This window comes from Nyctereutes procyonoides, unplaced genomic scaffold (assembly GCF_905146905.1).
Source record: "Nyctereutes procyonoides isolate TBG_1078 unplaced genomic scaffold, NYPRO_anot_genome, whole genome shotgun sequence".
Classification (NCBI taxonomy): Eukaryota; Metazoa; Chordata; class Mammalia; order Carnivora; family Canidae; genus Nyctereutes; species Nyctereutes procyonoides.
In genome coordinates, this window is record NW_026575125.1 from 77009899 (window position 1) to 77035452 (window position 25554).

General features: G+C 37.7%; 1 protein-coding gene across 1 annotated transcript in view; it reads left to right on the forward strand.

The window, feature by feature from the left end:
• IL1RAPL2 (interleukin 1 receptor accessory protein like 2) overlaps positions 1 to 25554 on the forward strand; it is a 677226-nt gene that overhangs the window by 318518 nt on the left and 333154 nt on the right. Inside the window, exon 5 of the mRNA XM_055338078.1 lies at positions 11670 to 11744. Within this exon, the coding sequence (XP_055194053.1) occupies positions 11670 to 11744 (75 nt within the window). The remainder of the gene's footprint in view (positions 1 to 11669; positions 11745 to 25554) is intronic.

Below are 25554 nucleotides of genomic sequence, written 5' to 3' on the forward strand. Positions count from 1 at the left end.
ATGTTGCCATTTGTGACAACATGGATGAAACTAGAAGGTATTATACTAAATGAAACAAGTCAAAGAAAGACATGCCATCTGATTTCACTTATATATGGACTCTAAAAAACCAAACAAACAACCTCTTAAATACAGGGAACAAACTGGTGATTGCCAGAGGAGAGGGGCTGGGGGATGGATGAAATAGATAAAGGAAATTAAAAAGAAAAGGGGGGATCCCTGTGTGGCGCAGCGGTTTAGCGTCTGCCTTTGGCCCAGGGCGCGATCCTGGAGGCCCGGGATCGAATCCCACGTCGGGCTTCCGGTGCCTGGAGCCTGCTTCTCCCTCTGCCTGTGTCTCTGCCTCTCTCTCTCTTTCTCTCTCTGTGTGTGTGTGACTATCATAAATAAATAAAAATTAAAAAAATATTAAAAAAAAACTTGTCCATTTAACCTCTCTTTCCCGGAATTTTGAATCTGGATCAAAATGACACAAGAACAAAGAACAAGACACAACACAATGATGCAAAACAAAAAGAGACATAAAACTAGTTGGAGAAAATTCAATTTAATGATGGGATCAAGAAGAAATTGTGTAGTCCTTTTTGCCTGTGTAACGAGACCAGGCCTGGTTCCTTTTCTAGCCCTAAACTTCGTTCCTCAGACATCCTGTTCATCCTTGAGATATCCTTCTGATAAATTGTCTTTTTGCTTAAATTTGCAAAAATTTGTTTCTGTTCCTTGTAATAAAAAACCCATGGGAAGCAACTGTTTTTAGAGAAAGAATATCATAAGAAAGTTAATTTTGAGATTGTGCTTATTTGTTCCATAGTGTCAGGCACTATCTTAATTGCTGAGTTATATGAAATATGATACTTGTCTTCCAGGAGTTTAAAAATCTAGTGAGGGAGACTAGACATACCCATGTAAAGTGAGGTTTAATATGTAGTCAAAATAGTGTATGCTATGAACCAAATGAGTGGTTCAAAGAAATAGTATGCTTTAGGATTTCATTTTTAGGCAAACCAGAGAGAGTAAAGGTTAGTTTAGGCTTTTTTTCAGGGCGATTTTCTGGAGAATTTAAGACTGGCTTTTAGAAGTTAGATAGGACTTGCGATGGCAAAAAAAAAAAAAAAAAAAAAAAACAAGGTAAAGTTTTTATAGAAGTATTGTGGGCATGGTGAAATCAGACAAAACTCACTTCAGATCTCTACTAGTCCAAAGCTGCTTGCTTTATTTCTAAAATATAAAATGCCTTAGAACTATACTTGCCACACAATAGATGCCAAATTAATGATAACTATGGTAACTATTATTATTTGTTTTCAAGCTTAGGGAAAGTGTCTAAGCCAAGATGCAGAGTTGGAAATTAATGAGATGTGTTAAGGGACAAGTGAGGTCAAATAACTTGACCCTTGCATTGATAAAGTAGAAGAGTGGGTAAAAAGGCAGGAAGGTTTTTTTTAAAGGTTATATTGTGGCATTCTTTATATCTAGCTGACAGTTTCAGATTTTATCCTCTTGTAAATATAGGAAACACTGGTAGATTTTCAATGGTTAAATGTTGTGGTGAAAATAGTGACTATGGAATGTGATTTAAATGTTGGTGTATTGAATGGATTTGGAGAAATCCATTTCATTAACCTTAACATACACATTCCATTATGGCTCCATTCATAGAAACTAATAAGTCACTCTATGATCCTAGTGTGTTCATACAGTTAGTATCCTTTGCATATAGCTCTCCTACTCCCTCCCAGTAGGTTTTCTGGCAAGTCTAATTAAACAGACAAATTAACAATGAAAGAGGACAATGAAGCTTGTAACAGTATGTAATACTTAGGCAATATAGTCAAATAAACTGATTTACTCAATCAAACAACTAATTCTACTGATTTTTTATAATATGTTCACCAAAACTGACCAATCATTTCAGTCAAATCAATTGGTTTGTATGGGTGGACACAACCTTTACCTATAATAGAGAAGAGAGAGCTAGTTCTTCTCAGGAAAGTTAGTGTCAAACACAGAAAGCCTAGCTTTAGAAAGAAGCAGGCAGAATTAGTAATAGTTTCAGTTGCACATTAAGACTGCTGTCATGGTATACTCAGTAGATCAATTATATTTAAGGATAATTAAACATAGCAGCTACAGAGGGAAATGCAGGAGAGGCATTGTGGACTGAAACATTAGTACCAAATTGTATTGCTTGCTCTCATTCTTTCAATCAAAACAAGCTTGAGCAGTGAATTTAAAGATAACATAAACCCCAAAATTAGTCCCTATAGAAGTCCAGGATAAGTTTTTAAATAAAATTATAAATCTTCACTCTGTTGTTTAGGGGTCCAGTATTGACAGTTATCCCCCTTCATTTCTCAAACAGTAACTGTGAATTTAAGCAATGTCCACAATAGCCAAACTGTGGAAGGAGCCTCGGTGTCCATCGAAAGGTGAATGGATAAAGAAGATGTGGTTTATGTATACAATGGAATATTACTCAGCCATTAGAAACGACAAACACCCACCATCTGCTTTAACGTGGACGGAAGTGGAGGGTATTATGCTGAGTGAAATAAGCCAATCAGAGAAGGACAAACATTATATGGTCTCATTCATTTGGGGAATATAAATAATAGTGAAAGGGAATAAAGGGGAAAGGAGAAAAAAATGAGTGGGAAATATCCAAAAGAGAGACAGAACATGAGAGACTCCTAACTCTGGGAAACGAACTAGGGGTGGTGGAAGGGGAGGTGGGCGGGGGGTGGGGATGACTGGGTGAAGGGCACTGAGGGGGGCACTTGATGAGATGAGCACTGGGTGTTATTCTATATGTTGGCAAATTGAGCACCAATAAAAAAATAAATTAAAAAATCAGTAACTGTGAATTTCAGATGAGATTTTTTTGCCAGCTTTCTTTTTTTCTTTTATAAATTTATTTTTTATTGGTGTTCAATTTGCCAACATATAGAATAACACCCAGTGCTCATCTCATCAAGTGCCCCCCTCAGTGCCCGTCACCCAGTCACCCCCACCCCCCGCCCACCTCCCTTTCTACTACCCCTAGTCCGTTTCCCAGAGTTAGGAGTCTCTCAGATGAGATTTTTAAAGAGAAGAAAGAAATGAATGTGTCTGCCCATGGCAGCATGTTCTCTAGCTAATCTGCAAATGCTATAATTATGCTGGGTGCTGATAGATTTGTCTCTGGGCTGGTGGTCAGGATCCAGATGAACTGCAGTTGCTGTTCTGTCATTACCAATGTCCTGCACTTCTTGGCAATTCCCAGGCCTAGACATGATATTGGAATTTAATGAGGCTCCACACCCATGTATCCCATTGGGATGTGTTAGCGTTTAAGTATAAATTCATCCCATTTCATTCATGGGAGTAGAAAAAAATGTATATGTGTGGAATGACATATAGGAATCATGTCTCTGTTGGCTGTTTGCCACAAAGCCACTCCTATTGCCCTAGGAAACTTAGGTTAGTGTGTAGTCAAAGAGGCTAAAACCATTCACTATTGAGCATTTGTACCTGTCTTCTGCCTACAACTTTTGTGTCTTCTTGCAGTTCTGCAAATGGGGGCTTTTGGTCACAAGGGGCACCAAATGAGACAGTGTAAGCTTCATTTAGCTTCATCTCTAAATTGGCCATAATTGTAACTATCTTCCTTACTTTCCAAGGTCATTGTGTAGATCACATGAGCTAATATTTCTGAAAGCACTTTGAAAATTATGAACCGCCTATAAATGTAGGACAATTAAAATTATCATTTCTATTAATAAATGTCACTTCAGTAATTGATATATGATAATGAAGTCAGGATAAATATATCTGTAGTCCATGGCAGGAGGTAAGGATGAGGAACAACAAAGTCCCCACAAATTCATATCCTGATAAGAATTGGGCAAGTTATTCATCTTTGAGCATGAAATATATTACTTACATTGCTTCCCACCTATCACATTCTAAGTAATTCATTTGGAGGCAATATAGAGCTGAAAATAAGAGTAAGAAGAGTTTCCAGCAGGCTAATTGTCTATAATCTGGATGTTTAAAGCAAATTGAGAATAATTCTACAAAGAAATAAAAATTATTTTAATAAATAAAATGTGGTTGACTGGATTTTATTTAATTTTAATTTTATTCATGTTTTGTCTATGCATATTGTTCAAAGGGTAGAAAAAGTGTACAATGAAAATTAAATTTTTCTCTGCCCAACTATGCTGTCCTTATCCCCTCCATTCTTTAGCCACTCATTTCCTCTATAACTGTTATCAGTTTTACATGTATCCATTCAGAAATATTCCATACTTAAACATTTTTGTATGTGTATATACATTTATTACATACATATACATATAGTTTTCTTTTTACACAAAAGAAAGTATGCTGTGCACACTGCTGAACAGTATATCGTGGAGATCTTTGTATAACAGATATACAGATTTACCTAATTATCTTAAATAGCTGCATTTTGGTATATTATTATATGGAGGTACCATATTATTTAACTACTGCTGTCCTACTGATGGATATTTTGATTGTTTGCAGTATTTTGCTATTACAAACAGTAACAACATCAAACACCTGTTATGACTGGGATTTTAAATTCAGATATTTAAGTTTTGCTTAAAGTATATCCTTTATGTTTCAAATAATATTTTAATATCAGATTATTAAGGGTAACTGAAATATTTAGGAAATGAAAACTATAGATATTGTATTTGTATGTTTGTCCACATTATGCCCAAATCAGTTCATAACAGCAAGTGCATTCCTTAATCCTCATCATTTACTTTACCCATTGCCACACTCACCTCCCTTCTGGTAGCCATCAGTTTGTTCTCTATAATTAAGAGTCTGTTTCTTAGTTTACTTCTCTCTCTCTTTTCCCCTTTGTTCATTTGTTTTGTTTCTTAAGTTCCACATATGAGTGAAATCATATGGAATTTGTCTTTGACTGACTTATTTTGCATGTCATAATATTCTCTAGCACCCTCTATGTCATTGAAAATGGCAAGATTTCACTCTTCTAATGGCTGAGTAATATTTCACTCTGTATGTGTATCCATTCATCAGTTGATAGACACTTAGGCTGTTTCCATAGTTTGGCTATTGTAGATAATGCTGGAGTAAACAGTGGGGTATATGTAACCCTTTGAATTAGTATTTTTGTATCCTTTGAGTAAATACCTAGTAGTGCAATTTCTGGAACATATGGTAGTTATTTTGCTTTTTAAGTTTATTTGTTTAAGTAATCTCTCCATCCAGCGTGGGGCTCCAACACACAACCCCAAAATCAAAAGTCTCATGCTCCTCTGAGCAGTTGCCTGTGGTTGTTCTATTTTTAAACTCCATACTGTTTTCCAATGACTGCACCAGTTAGCATTCCCATCAACAGTGCAGGAGGGTTTCCATTTCTCCACATCCTCACCAGCACCTGTGGTTTCTTGTATTCTTCATTTTAGCCATTCTGATTTGTGAGGTGATATCTCATTGTAGTTTTGATTTGTATTTGCCTGATGATGAGTGGTGTTGATAATCTTTTAAAATGTCTGTTGGCCACCTTTATGTGTTCTTTGGAAAAACGTCTATTCATGTCTTCTGTCCATTTTTAATAGGGTTATTCATTTATGAGGTGTTGAGTTTTTTTAAAAGATTTTATTTATTTATTCATGAGAGACACAGGGAGAAGAGGCAGAGACATAGGCAGAGGGAGAAGCAGCCTCCCTGAAGGGAACCAGATGCAGGACTTGAACCCAGGACCCGGGATCATGACCTGAGCCAAAAGCAGATACTCAACTAATGAGTCACTCAAGTACTCCAGGGGGTGTTGAATTTTATAAGTTCTTTATATATTTTAGATAGTAAACTTTTATCAGATATGTCATTTACAAATTTATTTTCCCATTCTATAGGTTGCCTTTTAGTTTTCTTTATTATTTCCTTTTTAAAAAAGATTTTATTTATTTATGAGAGAGAGAGAGAGAGAGAGAGAGAGAGAGAGAGAGAGAGAGAGAGGCAGAGACACAGGCAGTGGGAGAAGCAGGTTCCATGCAGGGAGCCTGATGTGGGACTCGATCCCAGGACTCCAGGATCATGCCCTGGGCTGAAGGCAGGCACTAAACCACTGAGCCATCCAGGGATCCCCTTCTTGATTATTACCTTTGCTGTGCAGAAGCCTTTTTTATTTTGATGAAGTCCCAATAGTTTATTTTTGTTTTTGTTTCCGTTGCCTCAGGAGACTTATCTAGTAAGAAGTTGCCATGGCTGATGTCACAGAGGTTACTACCTGTGTTATCCTTTAGAATTTTGATGGTTTCCTGTCTCATATTTAGGTTTTTCACCATTTTGATTTCATTTTTGTGTACAGGATAAGAAAATGGTCCAGTTTCATTTTTTTGCATGTTGTTGTTCAGTTTTCCCAACACCATGTGTTGAAGAGACTATCATTTTCCTTGTGTATTCTTTCCTGCTTTGTTGAAGATTAATTCATCATATAGATGTGGATTTATTTCTGGGTTTTCTGTCCTGTTCTGTTGATCTGTGTCTCTATTTTTGTGCCAAGTTAGAAAAATACATTTGATTCTATAAGGACAAGATGTATTGTAGTCCCCAAGTAAAAATTTGTTGGAAAAATAAGAAAAATTCACTAAAATTTTACCATTTCAAGCATTTTGGATATCAGAAAGATAAGGTTGATTTAACATAAAGCTCTTTCCTAAGTGCATTTGTTTGTTATCAACAACTATTTTGGGCATCCAACCAAATTTATATATTTCTCTACTCTTACTTGTTATCTGATCAACTTTTATTTCTTTGTCTCTTCTTTTTTTTATTGGAGTTCAATTTGCCAATGTATAGCGTATCACCCAGTGCTCATCCCGTCAAGTGCCCCCCTCTGTGCCTGTCAACCAATCACCCCAACCTCCCACCCACCTACCTTTCCACTACCGCTTGTTCATTTCCCAGAGTTAGGTGTCTCTCATGCTCTGTCTCCCAAACTGATATTTTCACTCATTTTCTCTACTTTCCCCTTTACTCCCTTCCACTATTTTTTGTACTCCCCAAATGAATGAGATCATATAATGTTTCTCCTTCTCTGATTGACTTATTTCACTCAGCATAATACCTTCCAGTTCCATCCACGTTGAAGCAAATGGCGGGTATTTGACATTTCTAATGGAAGAGTAATATTCCATTGTATACATACACCACATCTTCTTTATCCATTCATCTTTCGATGGACACCGAGGTTCCTTTCACAGTTTGGCTATTGTGGACATTGCTACTATAAACATTGGGGGGTAGGTGTCTCAGTTTTTCACTGCATCTGATTCTTTGGGGTAAATCCCCAGCAGTGCAATTGCTGGGTCGTAGAGAAGGTCTATTTTTAACTCTTGAGGAACCTCTACACAGTTTTCCAGAGTGGCTGTACCAGTTCACATTCCCACCAACAGTGCAAGAGGGTTCCCCTTTCTCCACATCCTCTCCGACATTTATTGTTTCCTGTCTTGTAAATGTTCACCATTCTCACTGGTTTGAGGTGGTATCTCATAGCGGTTTTGGTTTGTATTTCCCTGATGGCAAGTGATGCAGAGCATTTTCTCATGTGCTTGTTGGCCATGTCTATGTCTTTGGTGAAATTTCTGTTCATGTCTTTTGCCCATTTCATGATTGGATTGTTTGTTTCTTTGGTGATGAGTTTAATAAGTTCTTTATAGATCTTGGATACTAACCCTTAATCTGATATGTCATTTGCAAATATCTTCTCCCATTCTGTAGGTTGTCTTTTAGTTGTGTTGACTGTTTCTTTTGCTGTGCAGAAGCTTTTAATCTTGATTAGGTCCCAGTAGTTAATTTTTGCTTTTCTATCCCTTGCTTTCAGAGATGTATCTTGCCAGAAGTTGCTGTGGCCAAGTTCAAAAAGAGTATTGCCTGTGTTCTTCTCTAGGATTTTGATGGATTCTTGTCTCACATTTAGATCTTTCATCCATTTTGAGGTTATCTTTGTGTATGGTGTAAGAGAATGGTCTAGTTTCATTCTTCTGCCCATGGCTGTCCAATTTTCCCAGCACCATTTATTGAAGAGACTGTCCTTTTTCCAGTGGATAGTCTTTCCTGCTTTGTCCAATATTAGTTGACCATAAAGTAAAGGGCCCATTTCTGGATTCTCTATTCTGTTCCATTGATCTATGTGTCTATTTTTGGGCCAGTACCACACTGTGTTGACGATCACAGCTTTGTATTACAACCTGAAATCTGGCATTCTGATGCCCCAGCTGTGGTTTTCTCTTTTAATATTCCCCTGGTTATTTGGGGTCTTTTCTGATTCCACACAAATCTTAAGATGATTTGTTCCAACTCTCTGAAGAAAGTCCATAGTATTTTGGGAGGGCTTGCATCAAATGTGCAAGTTGCCCTGGGTAGCATTGACATTTTCACAGGATTAATTCTTCCAATCCATGAGCATTGGATATTTCTCCATCTCTTTGTGTCTTCCTCAATTTCTTTCAGAAGGATTCTGTAGTTTTTAGGGAATAGATCCTTTACCTCTTTGGTCAGGTTTATTCCTAGGTATCTTATGCTTTTGGGTGCAATTGTAAATGGGATTGACTCCTTAATTTCTCTTTAAGTCTCATTGTTAGCTAATAGAAATGCCACCAGGGGGTCCCAGGGTGGCTCAGTGGATTAGTACCTGCCTTTAGCCCAGGGAGTGATGCTGGAGTCCCGGGATCAAGTCCCACATCAGGCTCCCTGCATGGAGCCTGCTTCTCCCTCTGCCTATGTCTCTGCCTCTCTGTCTCTCTGTGTCTCTCTCTGTGTCTCTCATGAATAAGTAAATAAAATCTAAAAAAAAAAAGAGAAATGCCACTGACTTCTGGGCATTGATTTTGTATTCTGCCACACTGTCAATTTCTGTATGAGTTCTAGTGATCTTGGGGTGGAGTCTTTTGGGTTTTCTAGGTACAGTATCATGTCATCTGTGAAGAGAGAGAGTTGGACTTCTTCCTTGCCAGTTTGAATGCCTTTTATTTCTTTTTGTTGTCTGATTGCTGAGGCTAGGACTTCCAGTACTATGTTGAATAGCAGTGGTGAGAGTGGACATCCCTGTCTTGTTCCTGATCTTAGGGGAAAGGCTCCCAGTGTTTCCCCATTGAGAATGATATTTGCTGTGGGCTTTTCGTAGATGGCTTTTAAGATGCTAGAGGAATGTTCCCTCGATCCCTGCACTCTGAAGAGTTTTGATCAGGAATGGATGCTGTATTTTGTCAAACACTTTCTCTGCATCTATTGAGAGGATCATTTCTCTTGTTGATATGATCTATCACATTGATTGCTTTATGAGTGTTGAACCAGCCTTGAGTCCCGGGGAGAATCCCACTTGGCCATGGTGAATAATCTTCTTAATGTAGTGTAGGATCCTATTGGCTAATATCTTGTTGAGAATTTTTGCATCTGTGTTCATCAGGGATATTGGTCTAGAATTCTCCTTTTTGGTGTGGTCTGGTTTTGGAATTAAGGTGATGCTGGCCTCATAGAACGAGTTTGGAAGTATTCCACCTCTTTCTAATTTTCCGAACAGCTTTAGTAGAATACATATTGTTTCTTCCTTAAACGTTTGATAGAATTCTCCTGGGAAGCCAACTGGCCCTGGACTTTTGTGTCTTGGGAGGTTTTTGATGACTGCTTCAATTTCCTCCCTCATTATCGGCCTGTTCAGGTTTTCTCTTTCTTCCTGTTCCACTTTTGGTAGTTTGTGGTTTCCCAGAAATGTGTCCATTTCTTCTAGATTGCCTAATTTATTGGCACATAGTTGCTCATAATATATATTTAAAATCGGTTGTATTTCCTTGGTATTGTTGGTGATCTCTCCTTTTTCATTCATGATTTTATTAATTTGAGTCTTTTCTTTCTTTTTTTTTAAATAAGGCTGGCTAATAATGGTTTATCTATCTTATTAATTCTTTCAAAGAACCAACTCCTGGTTTTGTTGATCTGTTCCACAGTTCTTCTAGTCTCTATTTCATGGAGTTCTGCTCGAGTCTTTATTAACTCTCTTCTTCTGCTGGGTGTAGATTTTATTTGCTGTTTTTTCTCCAGTTCCTTTAGGTGTTCTTTTTTCTCTTCTAAAAAGCCTAATAATTATGAGATAAGCTACTGTCATGTCAGCACAGAATTCCTATGCCAGTCAGTTAATGATGGTTTAATAATGACCTCTTATATGCTCAGCTTTATTCCATGTCTCCTGTGAATTACAAAGACATATAAAACATTTCCCATTAATAGGCAAGAATCTAATTAGACAGTTGGAGCAAGGCATAAATATGGGAACAGTTAAAAGGAATTCAGGCCATAAATAATAGCTCAATGCAAGGTTTGTCATAAACTATTTTGTATCTGTGCACCAAGTGATCTCATTTCCTTTTTCTGGGTGCCTCTCAAATTTTTCCTTTTTTAAAATTTCTTCAAACTCCACCAGTAATGACTCTTCATCCTTCCCTGTCCACACCCTGCACAACTGCATTATTATTGCATCCTCTTAGCTGTTTTGTTCTCCTCTAAACTATCCTATATAGGAAGCCAATCATCTTTAGATAGCACTTCCCTTGAGTCTTTTGTTGCTGTTGTTCCAATAATCTACAGTGGTCTTGTAGTCTACTACATCATGTCCAAATTCCTCTGCATGTTTCTTAGGATCCTCCAGAGTTGAGCTCCATCCTATTTTCATTTCTAATCCCCCTATGTCATGAGCAACTTGCTCTTTACCCTACCCCATCCAGCTCCTTTTTATCAGATCATTTTCTTCTAGTAATATTATGCTTTATGTTCTACCTCTCTTCCTTGGTTTGTGTTCATCTTTCATTCATTTATTCTTTCTTACTCTCTTTCAAAATCTCTTCCATTCCTTAAGGTCTATGTGGAGACCCATTTCCTTCATAAAACTTTCCCCAACTCTTCCAGCCAATATTGGCTTTTGCTTTCTCCATTTATTTGCCATATACAGTCTCATGTCTCAAATGCTACAATTTTTCACTAGATTGTAGTCTTTGTTCTATTATCTCTTTAGTTTGCTGTGCTAGTTCTGTGTTCACAGTCCTAGATTGTAAATTGAGGGTAAATATAAAGACTTTATTTCCTTCTCCCTTAGCACTTATCACAGCATTTGGTGGAAAATAAGATGCTCAATCAATATTTTTAATCATTATCCTAATGAAGGTACAAGTGTTTTATTATATTGTTTCAGAGGCTGAGTGGAGAATGGAGCATGATTCAGAGGTGTAGAAGGTTCAATCCACCAGAAATGTCTATTAGGGTTGTATTTTATTAATATTATTTAGCACCACAAAGTACATATGGAGACTTAATGCTTATCTGATTATACTTTTAAAATCTGTATTTCTTTGTACTTACAGCCTTATAAAAATCAGTCAAAATAGTCCATTTGTTTGATCTTGCTTGAAAGTGTAGATGTTGAAATGGTCTATTTACAGTGACCCAATGGTGCTTTAAATGTGCTGGGAAATGGATATTGTATGGATAGAGTAACAAATGAAGCAAAAACACTGTCTAATAAATGTTTACAAACCATCAAGTCTACAAACACTAAATATCATTCACAATAAGATCTTTCTTATCCTGCAATTTATCTCAATTTTTCCATTACCTTCTTTAATTTTCTCTTCTAGCTTTACTCACAGACAAGCCTCCCAAGCCATTGTTCCCCATGGAGAATCAGCCAAATGTTATAGATGTCCAGCTGGGTAAGTGCCCTTCTGGGAATAATAGATCCTAAACTCCTTCTCTGTTAACAGATGGGGAAGATTGCATGAACCAGGAAAGGTTTATTGCCACTGTTATTGCATGCAAATCAATTTTTGTCTGCTCATTTTTAACCCTGAAGTTCAGTACATTAGAAGTTTAAGGAAATGAGTTTGTATTGCATCAAGGAATTATAATACTAATTGCTTACACTAGGTATTAAGTGTGCTATAGGACAGAGCCTTTTAAATCTGTGATTGATAGATTCAGAGATGTTATGCATTGGTGATTGGTACAAAAGACATTTCATGCTTGTCAGCCAAAATTTTTATTTAGATAACATTAACTCCTGGAAAACAACACTTTTAAAAAGAAAATATCCCTTCGGTACAACCCTTAAAATGATTTGACAATATTATTTCCAGTGGCACAATCTAGAGTTCTTTAAAACTTGTTTTTACTTTGAGATCCTGAATATTTATGAATCATATAATGTTGGTGAAAGTAACAAGATGATTTGTTGGTGCTGTTTGTTTACAGACTCAAATAAGGGTACAAGGTGTTGAGCTTTACTTTTGAGTCCCCTACCAGTAATAATACTTGTATTTCAAGAACTATAAGCTTGAGACTCAGAAGCCTATTAGCATCTCTTTCACACCATGGCCTTTACTTTAAACCATGTACTTTAACATTTGTGAGCTTTTATCTACCTTGGGTTTCATTCAGTTCTCAGAATTTCTTTAATTCTAAACAAGACAAGTGAATAATATGTTGGAAATGTATTGGGTTGATTTGGGGTATATGATTTATTGAAACCTATGATCATAGTAGTAACTATCAATTATATAGCTAGGGAAAATGAATTGGCCCCAATATTTCACCCACTTTGGAAGGTGTTTTATTCAACATTTGATCATTCCAATACAATTTGGATTGTTAGAAGCTTATTTCTTTCTTAAGAATGGGTGGGAGTTACATTCCTAAGAACTTGTTCATCTTTCCAAAAAGAAATACAGCACATTGTAGTTAATACAGCCTACCAGTATGAGTACCAAAATTAAGTATTTTCAAACAAACAAAAAAAGAAAGGAAACATGTTAAGAATAGATTGTGGAAGTCATGACTATTTTGTAGCTAATGTTGACATATTAGACTATGTTTCTTCCCCCACCACTTGTATTATTTTGCAGAGTCATTACATTTTGTTATAGACAAATCTAGATGCCCTGACACATACCCTCAGTAATTTTTGCTGACAACTTTCCATCAATACCGGGATAAAAATACCTCAAGTTGTACTTTGTGGTTTTCCAGGGGTTACATGAACCATAAGATGATCTTATATCATTAGTTTTCATGAAGATTTAAGTGGGTAAATCATTTTTATATGAAAACTTATATATTAAGAAGTAGAAAGCAAAATTTACACAACTATCTCAAATTTTGTGTTTGTGGTCCATGGGTGAGTACTTCTTCATTCATCTCTGCTATTAGTCAAGCTTTAACCAAAATGTTAGAGGATTACTATCCTAAAACAAGGAGAAAGATCACTACAGGGAGTACATTTCACTCAGATTTACTGGGTGCAGAGTTTGTATGTCATATTTAGGACATTACTAAGATGTGTGCTTGGTATGAATATGTAATTCAACACAGGCATATATGCCAAAATAACCCACCACCAACACCACCCTATAAAATTACTAAATTTACTAAATTATTGGTAATCATTTACTAAATAAAATAATTACTAAAATAATCTACATTAGGTACAAGGCTGAACTTTTTAGTTTTTAGTTTGTGACACAGTTTGGAGACAACTTTATTAACAGAAAGATTGAGACTACTCAATTTTCATTCCAGAAGGAGTTTCTCTGAAATGCTAAAGAAACCATGTAATTCAAATAAAGGAAAACAAAATCAGTTAAACCAGATCTTTGGCACTTGAAAGAACATGTAATGGTTAATTAGGTGATTTTAATTCTTCCACATATTTATTTAACACCATTTATTCACAACTGGAAGTCATTTTGTAACTTACTGTGATGCTTCAATAATAAGGTGATGTTAGGAGCACTGTAAATGTCAGAGAGCTTCTCAGTATCAGTGGGAGTTCTGTATTCAGAACATTTAGAAACCCCAAGTGCAAAAAGGAGAGAAATATAATTGGGTGATTGGACATCCCTGTCTATTTCTGGAAAACTTTCAAAATTCAGTAAGATCATTAAAACTTCTGGAAATTATTTTTCTTAATTTTTTTGAGTTCATTGAGCAAATTCAGCTTTAGACATCCTCAAATTAGAACAAATTAGAACTACCAAAGAATACAACAATCCAATTCCAATGGCTAAGCACATTAACAAGTTCAGGTTTCCCAAATCTCAGTACCTAAAATTTGAGGCAATATTCTATTAGATTAAAGTTGGCCACAGATTTTTTTTCCTTCTCTTACCATTTAAACATAGTTTATCATCCCCCTCTCCTTGAATCCAAGATGGCCTTAGGAAATGATCAATAGAGTATTATAGAAATGATATTCTGGGATTTTGGAGGCCTGGTCAAAAGAAACCTTGCAGCTTCTCTTCAGGACTCCTGGTCTTCTCTGAAACTACCATGCTATGAGAAGCTCAAGGCACATGGAGAGGCCCTAGAGGATGGGGCACCATTTGAAAAAATAAAGAGGTCAATGAACAACACCAAGCTGATAAGTGGAGAACCAGTGTTGGAATTGGATCCTTTATCCCCAGCTGCCCTGGCTTATGCTGTGTAGTTCAGGCACAAACCGTTAAGGCAAAATGTTATATTTCTAACCCAAAAAAAGTTATGAGCAAAATAAAATTGTCATTAGCCACTAAGTTATGTAGATGTTAAACAACAATAGATACCTAAAAAAAATCAATTTCCTCTAAAACATTGTAACTTCCATTTTCCCCACGGAATAGAATCCTATGCAAGCATTTTGTGCAAAATGAAAAATATTGTGGGAAATGCTTGAATACTAACTTCAGGATAGTTTCAGAAAACATGGTCTGGAAAAATTATTTATGTGTTTGTTTGAGGGTTATACTTAGTTCACAGTTCTGCATATTTGTAAAGGCAATCCAGTAAGTGAAATTTTTCAGTAGAAATGAATATTTTTTGTGCATGGGTTGGCATTAGTGCAGATATTTTGTTGTGTCTCTAGAGGAAAATAAACATCTTGGCTTTCTCTTTTCTATAGTGTAATTCATTAGTCATCCACAATGTTATAGAAATTTACAAAGTTTTTGCTGACATCGTGATGACTGGTTGTTGTTAGATTGTGTTCACATTGTAATGCTGAAAGAAGATTAATCTTAACCAAATAACCATACATTTTGAAATGATAAACACATTGTTAACAAAATAATAAGAAAACTACTGCTCTCACAAAGCAAGCCTATTCAGCTAAAGTTGCCTGTGGTAATGTATGAAATATAAAGACAAAAACAATGTACAAAACACACAAAAATTCTTATTTGGTCTTATTACCTTCCATTTATTTTCTTACTGTGAAGATAAATTTAGATTGAATTTTATTAAAAAAAAAACTTTTACTATACCTGCGCTGAGCTCTTTATTTTGGCAGTTGAAAATAAATACATTTTCATTTTTAAGACAAAATAACACTGGATTACAGCATATTAATTCATATTACACTTTAATACCAAAGTATTGAAACATTATAGCAACATGTGTCCTAATTGAAATGCTAGGTAGACCTTTATTTGGATACTTTTAAAAAAATAGAACCCAAAGGCATGTTTTATAAATTGTAACAGGCACCTAGAAGCTTTAAAAAAGCCATGAATAAATGTGGAAGAAAAGATTTGAAATCTGACATCTAATTTCAATTGAGGATAAATTTGGAAATGTAACCTGTTCTCATTGATGATGATAATTTTTTTTTGGAAATTTTCTAAGACTTAAAAATCAGTCTTATGCAGAAAATAAATATAAACACTGTTTACTTTCTCCTTTTGTGTCAAAGAGTCAAGATGAAGGTTTGGGGGCCTAAAGCATATCCAAAATCTCAGGCTAGTGGAATAGTCCAAGCTAATTGAATACCTCAGATGCTTCAAAAAGCCAGATAGTCATTTCTAGATGAATCTGATCCATTATGAAAGATTCTCTTTATTTCTCTTCTATTCTCATTCAGAATGTACTTTATTTTTACAAGCTATTCAAATTCATATTTCATGACCGTGTTATGTGCTACTGGCTCAAACTTTCTCTGTGTGTAAAAGAGTGTTAACCTTCATCAGAAATTGATTTCACCAGCATATCAGTTTCTACTGAAAATTATATTAGGTCTCCTAAGAGACCACTGCAAAAGATTCTACAAAACAATAAAGCAAAATATAATATTTAATGCAATACTCAGGACTACAAGGCAAAAATAAGTAATGAATTGGAGCCTTAAAATAGGAAATGAACTATTCAACTAAATATATCTTTTTAAAACTTCATTTATATAGAAACAGTTTTTGTGTTATTAACAGATGCCAAACACTGTGTTAGATCCTGGGGATATAGAGGTAAATAAAATGAGGTCCTTGGCCATAAGACATTCTCAGTCTACCGGGGAAGGCAGATGTGTAAGCAGAATTACAGTGCAATATGATAACTATGAAAAGGGAGAGTGGCTATTTTTTGTGAGAAGACCTCATAAATTAACAGTTCTGCACTCTGACTTTTACACAATATAATGATATAATTCTGTAACCTTACTCAAGTACTAAATTTATGTGAAAATAATTAAAAATTACAAAAGGTATAACCTTTTGAAATAATAGATTATCCACCATTTGCTTCAATATGGCAATACTAAAAATGGAAATTTTTAAAGAATGTTATTCATTTATTTGAGAGACACAGTGAAAGAGAGAAAGAGAGGAAGAGTAGGGGAGGGGCAGAAATAGAGGGAGAAGCAGACTTCTGGCTGAGCAGGGAGCCCAATGTGGGGCTGGATCCCAGGATCCTGGGATCATGACCTGAGCTAAAGACAGACACTTAACCTACCATGAGCCACCTAGGTGCCCCTAAACATGGAAATTTATTATAACCTTGTGTCTCTTCAGTTTAGCAAAATGAGTCAACTCTTTCTAAAGTTGTCACAGAATAAATAATCCCAAACTAGTCATGAACCAATTGAGTGAAAATGTCAACCTAGGGGCACCTGGGTGACTCAGTGGTTGAGCATTTGCCTTCAGCCCAGGGCATGATCCCAGGATCCTAGGGTCGAGTCCCCGCATCCGGCTCCCTGTAAGGAGCCTGCTTCTCCCTCTGCCTATGTCTCTGCCTCTCTCTGTGTGCCTCTCATGAATAAATTTTTAAAAAAATCTTTAAAAAAATGTCACGCTAGAATTACTATCACTATAAATAGTAATACATGATAATTTCATTAGCTTGAATCACAATTTGGTATTGCATTGTGGATATCCTGGTGGTAGCAAGGGATTTCTTTGAATTTTTTGTGTTTTTGTATACTCCTCCTACCTGTTAGCTTCAAATAACTCCTTGAAAACTTTATTTACTCTAGAGTAAGTGAAGACTTTGCAAAGGAAGTTCATTTAGCATTCTTCGCACATGTAGTTGAAGCTGGTTCATGACAGCATTTACTCTCCCTTGTAGACATTCTAGGGTTAATGAGCTGTTTCCTAAAGATATATTTTATGTAGGATAACATGCATGAACTCAGCATGGGCCACCCAAACTGTACTACCCAAAATGTACAACATGTGCATTATTTACAACTTTGGAAAATCTATGTCAAGCGTTTCCCTGCAACTTGGCTGCCACATTAGCAGTTAAGACTGAAACTGGTTTACTTATATTGTCTTAGTTTCTATAACTTAATTGTACTTGTTCTGAGACACTTAAGAGTAAAAAGAAAAAAAGGAGTAAAAAGAAAAAAGTTAATAGTTTACTAAAGATTTGTCTGTAACGTGATAAGTTGATTATGAACATTTTAGGAATAACATGATGGTTGACCAGACCTCTATACATATATTGCTGTTTGGGGGCATTGCCAAAGTTTATGTCCCATTGAGATTTAATATAAGCTTGAAAGTATTTCATTATACTTTGTTAATGCCAATATCATGATTTTACACATATGGAAACAAAGTTTTTTGAAAATTCACTATGTACTAGGCACTGGAGTATGCATTTATATATACACTGTTTTATTTATTCTTCATAAGAATCCAAAGTAGTAATAGGTATTGTTGAAATATTTTGCAAATTAGGAAATTCAGCTTCCAGCAGATAAAATAACTTTCTTGAAGCTACATATTTAATAAGTGGCAGAAATTAAATTTTGATCTGATTCGTTTGATTCCAAAGTTGTGTTATTTTTATTATGGCATTTCAAATATGGTAAGATTATCTAGGGCTCAGGGGAAGGGGGTGAAGGATGAGGTAACTAGGTGATGGACTTTAAGGAAGACACATGATGTAAGGAGCACTATTATATAAGACTGATGAATCACTGAACTCTACCTCTGAAACAAATAATACACTATAAGTTAATTAATTGAATTTAAATAAATGTTTAAAAACAAAGTAAAATAAAAATAAATAAATAAAATAGGATCACTGTGTAAAACAAAAGATTATCTAGGCCTCGTATTAGATCTTCAAAAAAGCTATCACTCTAATATAGACATTTTAATAAAATAACTATATTATATATTTAACTATATTATTAAATATTATATATAATATATTATTAAGTATATATTTATAACGAGTATTATTATTATATTATTATTTAATAATACTCTACAACTAATAATAGTTATTGTAATATTTAGTATTACTAATACATCTTCTAGTAACAGTTGTTATAATAATATTTAGTTTTATTTCATCATAGGTCTACTACTTATAATAATATTAGTAGTGTGATAATAATATTTATAATATCATTTAATAATAGTTCCCATACTACTATTACTACTACTACTACTATTATTGTTAGTAGTAGTAGTAAAACTATCATTTATTGATTGTTTGACAGATGCTAGACACTGTACTAAATATTTTATTTTATTTTACTTTTTTTATAAATTAATTTTTTATTGGTGTTCAATTTACCAACATACAGAATAACACCCAGTGCTCATCCCGTCAAGTGTCCCCTTCAGTGCCCGTCACCCACTCACCACCACCCCCCGCCCTCCTCCCCTTCCACCACCCATAGTTCGTTTCCCAGAGATAGGAGTCTTTATGTTCTGTCTCCCTTTCTGATATTTCCCACACATTTCCTCTCCCTTCCCTTATATTCCCTTTCACTATTATTTATTTATTTATTTATTTTTTTAAGGAATATTTTTTTATAAATTAATTTTTATTGGTGTTCAATTTACCAACATACAGAATAACACCCAGTGCTCATCCCGTCAAGTGTCCCCCTCCGTGCCCGTCACCCATTCACCCCCACCCTCCGCTCTCCTCCCCTTCCACCACCCCTAGTTCATTTCCCAGAGTTAGAAGTCTTTATGTTCTGTGTCCCTTTCTGATATCTCCCACACATTTCTTCTCCCTTCCCTTATATTCCCCTTCACTATTATTTATATTCCCCAAATGAATGAGAACATACACTGTTTGTCCTTCTCCGATTGACTTACTTCACTCAGCATAATACCCTCCAGTTCCATCCACGTTGAAGCAAATGGTGGGTATTTGTCGTTTCTAATGGCTGAGTAATATTCCATTGTATACATAGACCACATCTTCTTTATCCATTCATCTTTCGATGGGCACCGAGGCTCCTTCCACAGTTTGGCTATTGTGGACATGGCTGCTAGAAACATCGGGGTGCAGGTGTCCCAGCGTTTCATTGCATCTGTATCTTTGGGGTAAATCCCCAACAGTGCAATTGCTGGGTCGTAGGGCAGGTCTATTTTTAACTCTTTGAGGAACCTCCACACAGTTGTCCAGAGTGGCTGCACCAGTTCACATTCCCACCAACAGTGTAAGAGGGTTCCCTTTTCTCCGCATCCTCTCCAACATTTGTTGTTTCCTGCCTTGTTAATTTTCCCCATTCTCACTGGTGTGAGGTGGTATCTCATTGTGGCTTTTTTTTTAATTTTTATTCATTTATGATAGTCACAGAGAGAGAGAGGGGCAGAGACACAGGCAGAGGGAGAAGCAGGCTCCATGCACCGGGAGCCCGACGTGGGATTCGATCCCGGGTCTCCAGGATCGCGCCCTGGGCCAAAGGCAGGTGCCAAACTGCTGCGCCACCCAGGGATCCCTCATTGTGGTTTTGATTTGTATTTCCCTGATGGCAAGGGATGCAGAGCATTTTCTCATGTGCATGTTGGCCATGTCTATGTCTTCCTCTGTGAGATTTCTCTTCATGTCTTTTGCCCATTTCATGATTGGATTGTTTGTTTCTTTGGTGTTGAGTTTAATATGTTCTTTATAGATTTTGGAAACTAGCCCTTTATCTGATATGTCATTTGCAAATATCTTCTCCCATCCTGTAGGTTGTCTTTGAGTTTTGTTGACTGTATCCTTTGCTGTGCAAAAGCTTCTTATCTTGATGAAGTCCCAATAGTTCATTTTGGCTTTTGTTTCTTTTGCCTTCGTGGATGTATCTTGCAAGAAGTTACTGTGGCCAAGTTCAAAAAGGGTGTTGCCTGTGTTCTCCTCTAGGATTTTGATGGAATCTTGTCTCACTATTAGATCTTTCCTCCATTTTGAGTTTATCTTTGTGTATGGTGCAAGAGAGTGGTCTAGTTTCATTCTTCTGCATGTGGATGTCCAATTTTCCCAGCACCATTTATTGAAGAGACTGTCTTTCTTCCAGTGGATAGTCTTTCCTCCTTTATCGAATATTAGTTGACCATAAAGTTCAGGGTCTACTTCTGGGTTCTCTATTCTGTTCCATTGATCTATGTGCCTGTTTTTGTGCCAGTACCACACTGTCTTCATGAAGACAGCTTTGTAGTACAACCTGAAATCTGGCATTGTGATGCCCCCAGCTATGGTTTTCTTTTTTAAAATTCCCCTGGCTTTCGGGGTCTTTTCTGATTCCACACAAATCTTAAACTAATTTCTTCTAACTCTCTGAAGAAAGTCTATGGTATTTTGATAGGGATTGCATTCAACGTGTAAATTGCCCTGGGTAACATTGACATTTTCACAATATTAATTCTGCCAATCCATGAGCAAGGAATGTTTTTCCATCTCTTTGTGTCTTCCTCAATTTCTTTCAGAAGTGTTCTATAGTTTTTAGGGTATAGATCCTTTACCTCTTTGGTTAGGTTTATTCCTAGGTATCTTATGCTTTTGGGTGCAATTATAAATGGGATTGACTCCTTAATTTCTCTTTCTTCAGTCTCATTGTTAGTGTATAGAAATGCCATTGATTTCTGGGCATTGATTTTGTATCCTGCCACACTACCAAGTTGCTGTATGAGTTCTAGCAATCTTGGGGTGGAGGCTTTTGGGTTTTCTATGTAGAGTATCATGTCATCGGCGAAGAGGGAGAGTTTGACTTCTTCTTTGCCAATTTGAATGCCTTTAATGTCTTTTTGTTGTCTGATTGCTGAGGCTAGGACTTCCAATACTATGTTGAATAGCAGTGGTGAGAGTGGACATCCCTGTCTTGTTCCTGATCTTAGGGGAAAGGCTCCCAGTGCTTCCCCATTGAGAATGATATTTGTTGTGAGCTTTCGTAGATGGCTTTTAAGATGTCGAGGAAAGTTCCCTCTATCCTTACACTCTGAAGAGTTTTGATCAGGAATGGATGCTGTATTTTGTCAAATGCTTTCTCTGCTTCTAATGAGAGGATCATATGGTTCTTGGTTTTTCTCTTGCTATGATGAATCACATTGATTGTTTTACGAGTGTTGAACCAGCCTTGTGTCCCGTGGATAAATCCTATTTGGTCGTGGTGAATAATTTTCTTAATGTGTTGTTGGATCCTATTGGCTAGTATCTTGTTGAGAATTTTTGCATCCATGTTCATCAGGGATATTGGCCTGTAATTCTCCTTTTTGGTGGGGTCTTTGTCTGGTTTTGGAATTAAGGTGATGCTGGCCTCATAGAATGCATTTGGAAGTACTCCATCTCTTTCTATCTTTCCAAACAGCTTTAGTAGAATAGGTATGATTCCTTCTTTAAACATTTGATAGAATTCCCCTGGGAAGCCATCTGGCCCTGGACTCTTGTGTCTTGAGAGGTTTTTGATGACTGCTTCAATTTCCTCCCTGGTTATTGGCCTGTTCAGGTTGTCTCTTTCTTCCTGTTCCAGTTTTGGTAGTTTGTGGCTTTCCAGGAATGCGTCCATTTCTTCTAGATTGCCTAATTTATTGGCGTAGAGCTGGTCATAATATGTTTTTAAAATCATTTGTATTTCCTTGGTGTTGGTAGTGATCTCTCCTTTCTCATTCATGATTTTATTAATTTGAGTCTTCTCTCTCTTCTTTTTAATAAGGTTGGCTAATGATTCATCTATCTTATTAATTCTTTCAAAGAACCAACTCCTGGTTCTGTTGATCTGTTCCACAGTTCTTCTGGTCTCAATTTCGTTGAGTTCTGCTCGAATTTTTATTAACTCTCTTCTTCTGCTGGGTGTAGGATCTATTTGCTGCTTTTTCTCTAGCTCCTTTATGTATAAGGTTAGCTTTTGTCTTTGAGTTCTTTCCAGTTTTTGAATGGATGCTTGTATTGTGATGTATTCCCCCCTCAGGACTGCTTTTGCTGCATCCCAAAGATTTTGAACTGTTGTATCTTCATTCTCATTAGTTTCCATGAATCTTTTTAATTCCTCCTTAATTTCCTGGTTGACCCTTTCATCTTTTAGCAGGATGGTCCTTAACCTCCACGTGTTTGAGGTCCTTCCAAACTTCTTGTTGTGATTTAGTTCTAATTTCAAGGCGTTATGGTCTGAGAATATGCAGGGGACGATTCCAATCTTTTGGTATCGGTTCAGACCCGATTTGTGACCCAGTATGTGGTCTATTCTGGAGAAAGTTCCATGTGCACTTGAGAAGAATGTGTATTCAGTTGAGTTTGGATGTAAAGTTCTGTAGATATCTGTGAAATCCATCTGGTCCAGTGTATCATTTAAAGGTCTCGTTTCTTTGGAGATGTTGTGCTTAGAAGACCTATCGAGGGTAGAAAGAGCTAGATTGAAGTCACCAAGTATAAGTGTATTATTATCTAAGTATTTCTTCACTTTGGTTAATAATTGGTTTAAGTATTTGGCAGCTCCCACATTCGGGGCATATATATTGAGGATTGTTAAGTCCTCTTGTTGGATAGATCCTTTAAGTATGAGATAGTGTCCCTCTTCATCTCTCACTGTAGTCTTCGGGGTAAATTTTAGTTTATCTGATATAAGGATGGCTACCCCTGCTTTCTTTTGAGGACCATTTGAATGGTAAATAGTTCTCCAACCTTTTATTTTCAGGATGTAGGTGTCCTTCTCTCTAAAATGAGTCTCTTGTAGACAGCAAATAGATGGGTCCTGCTTTTTTATCCAGTCTGAAACCCTGCGCCTTTTGATGGGGTCATTAAGCCCGTTCACGTTCAGAGTTACTATTGACAGATATGAGTTTAGTGTCACCATGATATCTATTCAGTCCTTGTTTTTGTGGATTGTTCCACTGAACTTCTTCTTAAAGGGGAATTTTAAGAGTCCCCCTTAAAATTTCTTGCAGAGCTGGTTTGGAGGTCACATATTCTTTCAGTTCCTGCCTGTCTTGGAAGCTCTTTATCTCTCCTTCCATTTTGAATGAGAGCCTTGCTGGATAAAGTATTCTTGGTTGCATGTTCTTCTCATTTAGGACCCTGAATATATCCTGCCAGCCCTTTCTGGCCTGCCACGTCTATGTGGAGAGGTCTGCTGTTACCCTAATATTCCTCCCCATGAAAGTCAGGGACTTCTTGTCTCTTGCTGCTTTAAGGATCTTCTCTTTATCTTTGGAATTTGCAAGCTTCACTATTAGATGTCGAGGTGTTGAATGGTTTTTATTGATTTTAGGGGGGGATCTCTCTATTTCCTTGATCTGAATGCCTGTTTCCCTTCCCAGGTTAGGAAAGTTTTCAGCTAGGATTTGTTCAAGTAGATATTCTGGCCTTCTGGCCCTTTTGGCGCCCTCAGGAACCCCAATTAAACGTAGGTTTTTCTTCCTTAGGCTGTCATTTATTTCCCTTCATCTGTCTTCGTGGTCTTTTAATTGTCTGTCTCTTTTTTCCTCAGTTTCCCTCTTTACCATCAACTTGTCTTCTATGTCACTCACTCGTTCTTCCACCTCATTAACCCTCGTCGTTAGGACTTCTAGCTTGGATTGCATCTCATTCAATTGATTTTTAATTTCTGCCTGATTGGATCTAAATTCTGCAGTCATGAAGTCTAGTGAGTCCTTAAAGCTTTTTTCTAGAGCCACCAGTAGCTGTATAATAGTGCTTCTGAATTGGCTTTCTGACATTGAATTGTAATCCAGATTTTGTAACTCTGTGGGAGCGAGGGCTGTTTCTGATTCTTTCTTTTGAGGTGAGGTTTTCCTTCTAGTCATTTTGCTCAGTGCAGAGTGGGCAAAAACAAGTTGTATTGGGAAAAGGAGAAAAAGAGAGAGAAGGAAAGAAAAGAGAAAAAGAAAAAAGAAAAGAAGAAAAAGGAAAAAAGAGAAGAAAAAGAGAAAGAAAAAGAAAGGTGAAAAAAGGGGGGTGGGGGAAGCAATCAGAAATCAAAAAGAAAAAAAAAAACAAAAAACACGGGGGAGTATCTTCTGATTCTGTAGACTTTAAGTCCCTTGACTTCCCCTGGAACTGGTCCGTCCAGCTGGTCTTCTGGGGGAGGGGCCTGCTGTGCTGATTTTCAGGTGTTAGCACTTGGGGGAGCTGCTCTGCCCCTGCCTGCTGCAGGGCTCAGTGGGGTTGTTTGCCCCGTGAGGCCCCAGGAGGAACAGCCACAGTGGCTATGACAGCTCTCGAAGCCTGGATTCAGCCCCCGCAGTAACTCCGGGGCTCTCTGTCCTTCCGCAGGGCCTGGAGGCTCCGGGGCGGGGCCGCTGATCTGCTCAGCTCGGGGCAGGAGCGTCCTTGCTTTCCTGGGCCCTCCCGGCCTCTGCCTGTCCCGGGGGAGGCCGGATCCTGGGCTGTATCCCGGCGCCCTGTGCTACGCGGCCTGCGCTGTTGGATTCGCCCTCCCGGTTGCGTAGCCGCCGCTCTGCGGAGCCACTCGAGCCCCTCCGAGCTGCTCCCGGCCGCGCAGCCCCCTCCGCATGGAGCCTCTTCCTCTGCCCGAGCCGCCGCCGCCGAGCTGCTCCCGGAGCCGCGCAGCCCCCTCCGCGGAGCCGCCGCCCGAGCCCCTCCGAGCTGCTCTGGTCCCGCTGTGCGCGCTGCAGCCCTTAGGGAGCTCGGCGCACTCTCCCTGGGGCGCAGGTGTCTGTTAGTGTCCCAGGGAGCCCGAGGGCATCCCCGCCCTCCTGGGTCCTGCTCTAACTCCCTGCGAGCCCCTTTCCGCCCGGGAAGGTTGGTGCAGCTCCTGCTTCTCTGGGACGGGGCTCTCCTGTCCTGGGGACACTCGCCCCGGCCTTCAGCCCGGCTCCTCGCGGGGCCCCTCCCCCTTGGATGCCTTTTGTTTCTTTATTTCGTTTTCCCCGTCTTCCTACCTTGATAGAAGCGCGAACTCTTCTCGCTGTAGCATTCCAGCTGGTCTCTCTTTAAATCTCAGGCCGAGGGATCCCTGGGTGGCGCAGTGGTTTGGCGCCTGCCTTTGGCTCAGGGCGCGATCCTGGAGACCCGGGATCGAATCCCATATCGGGCTCC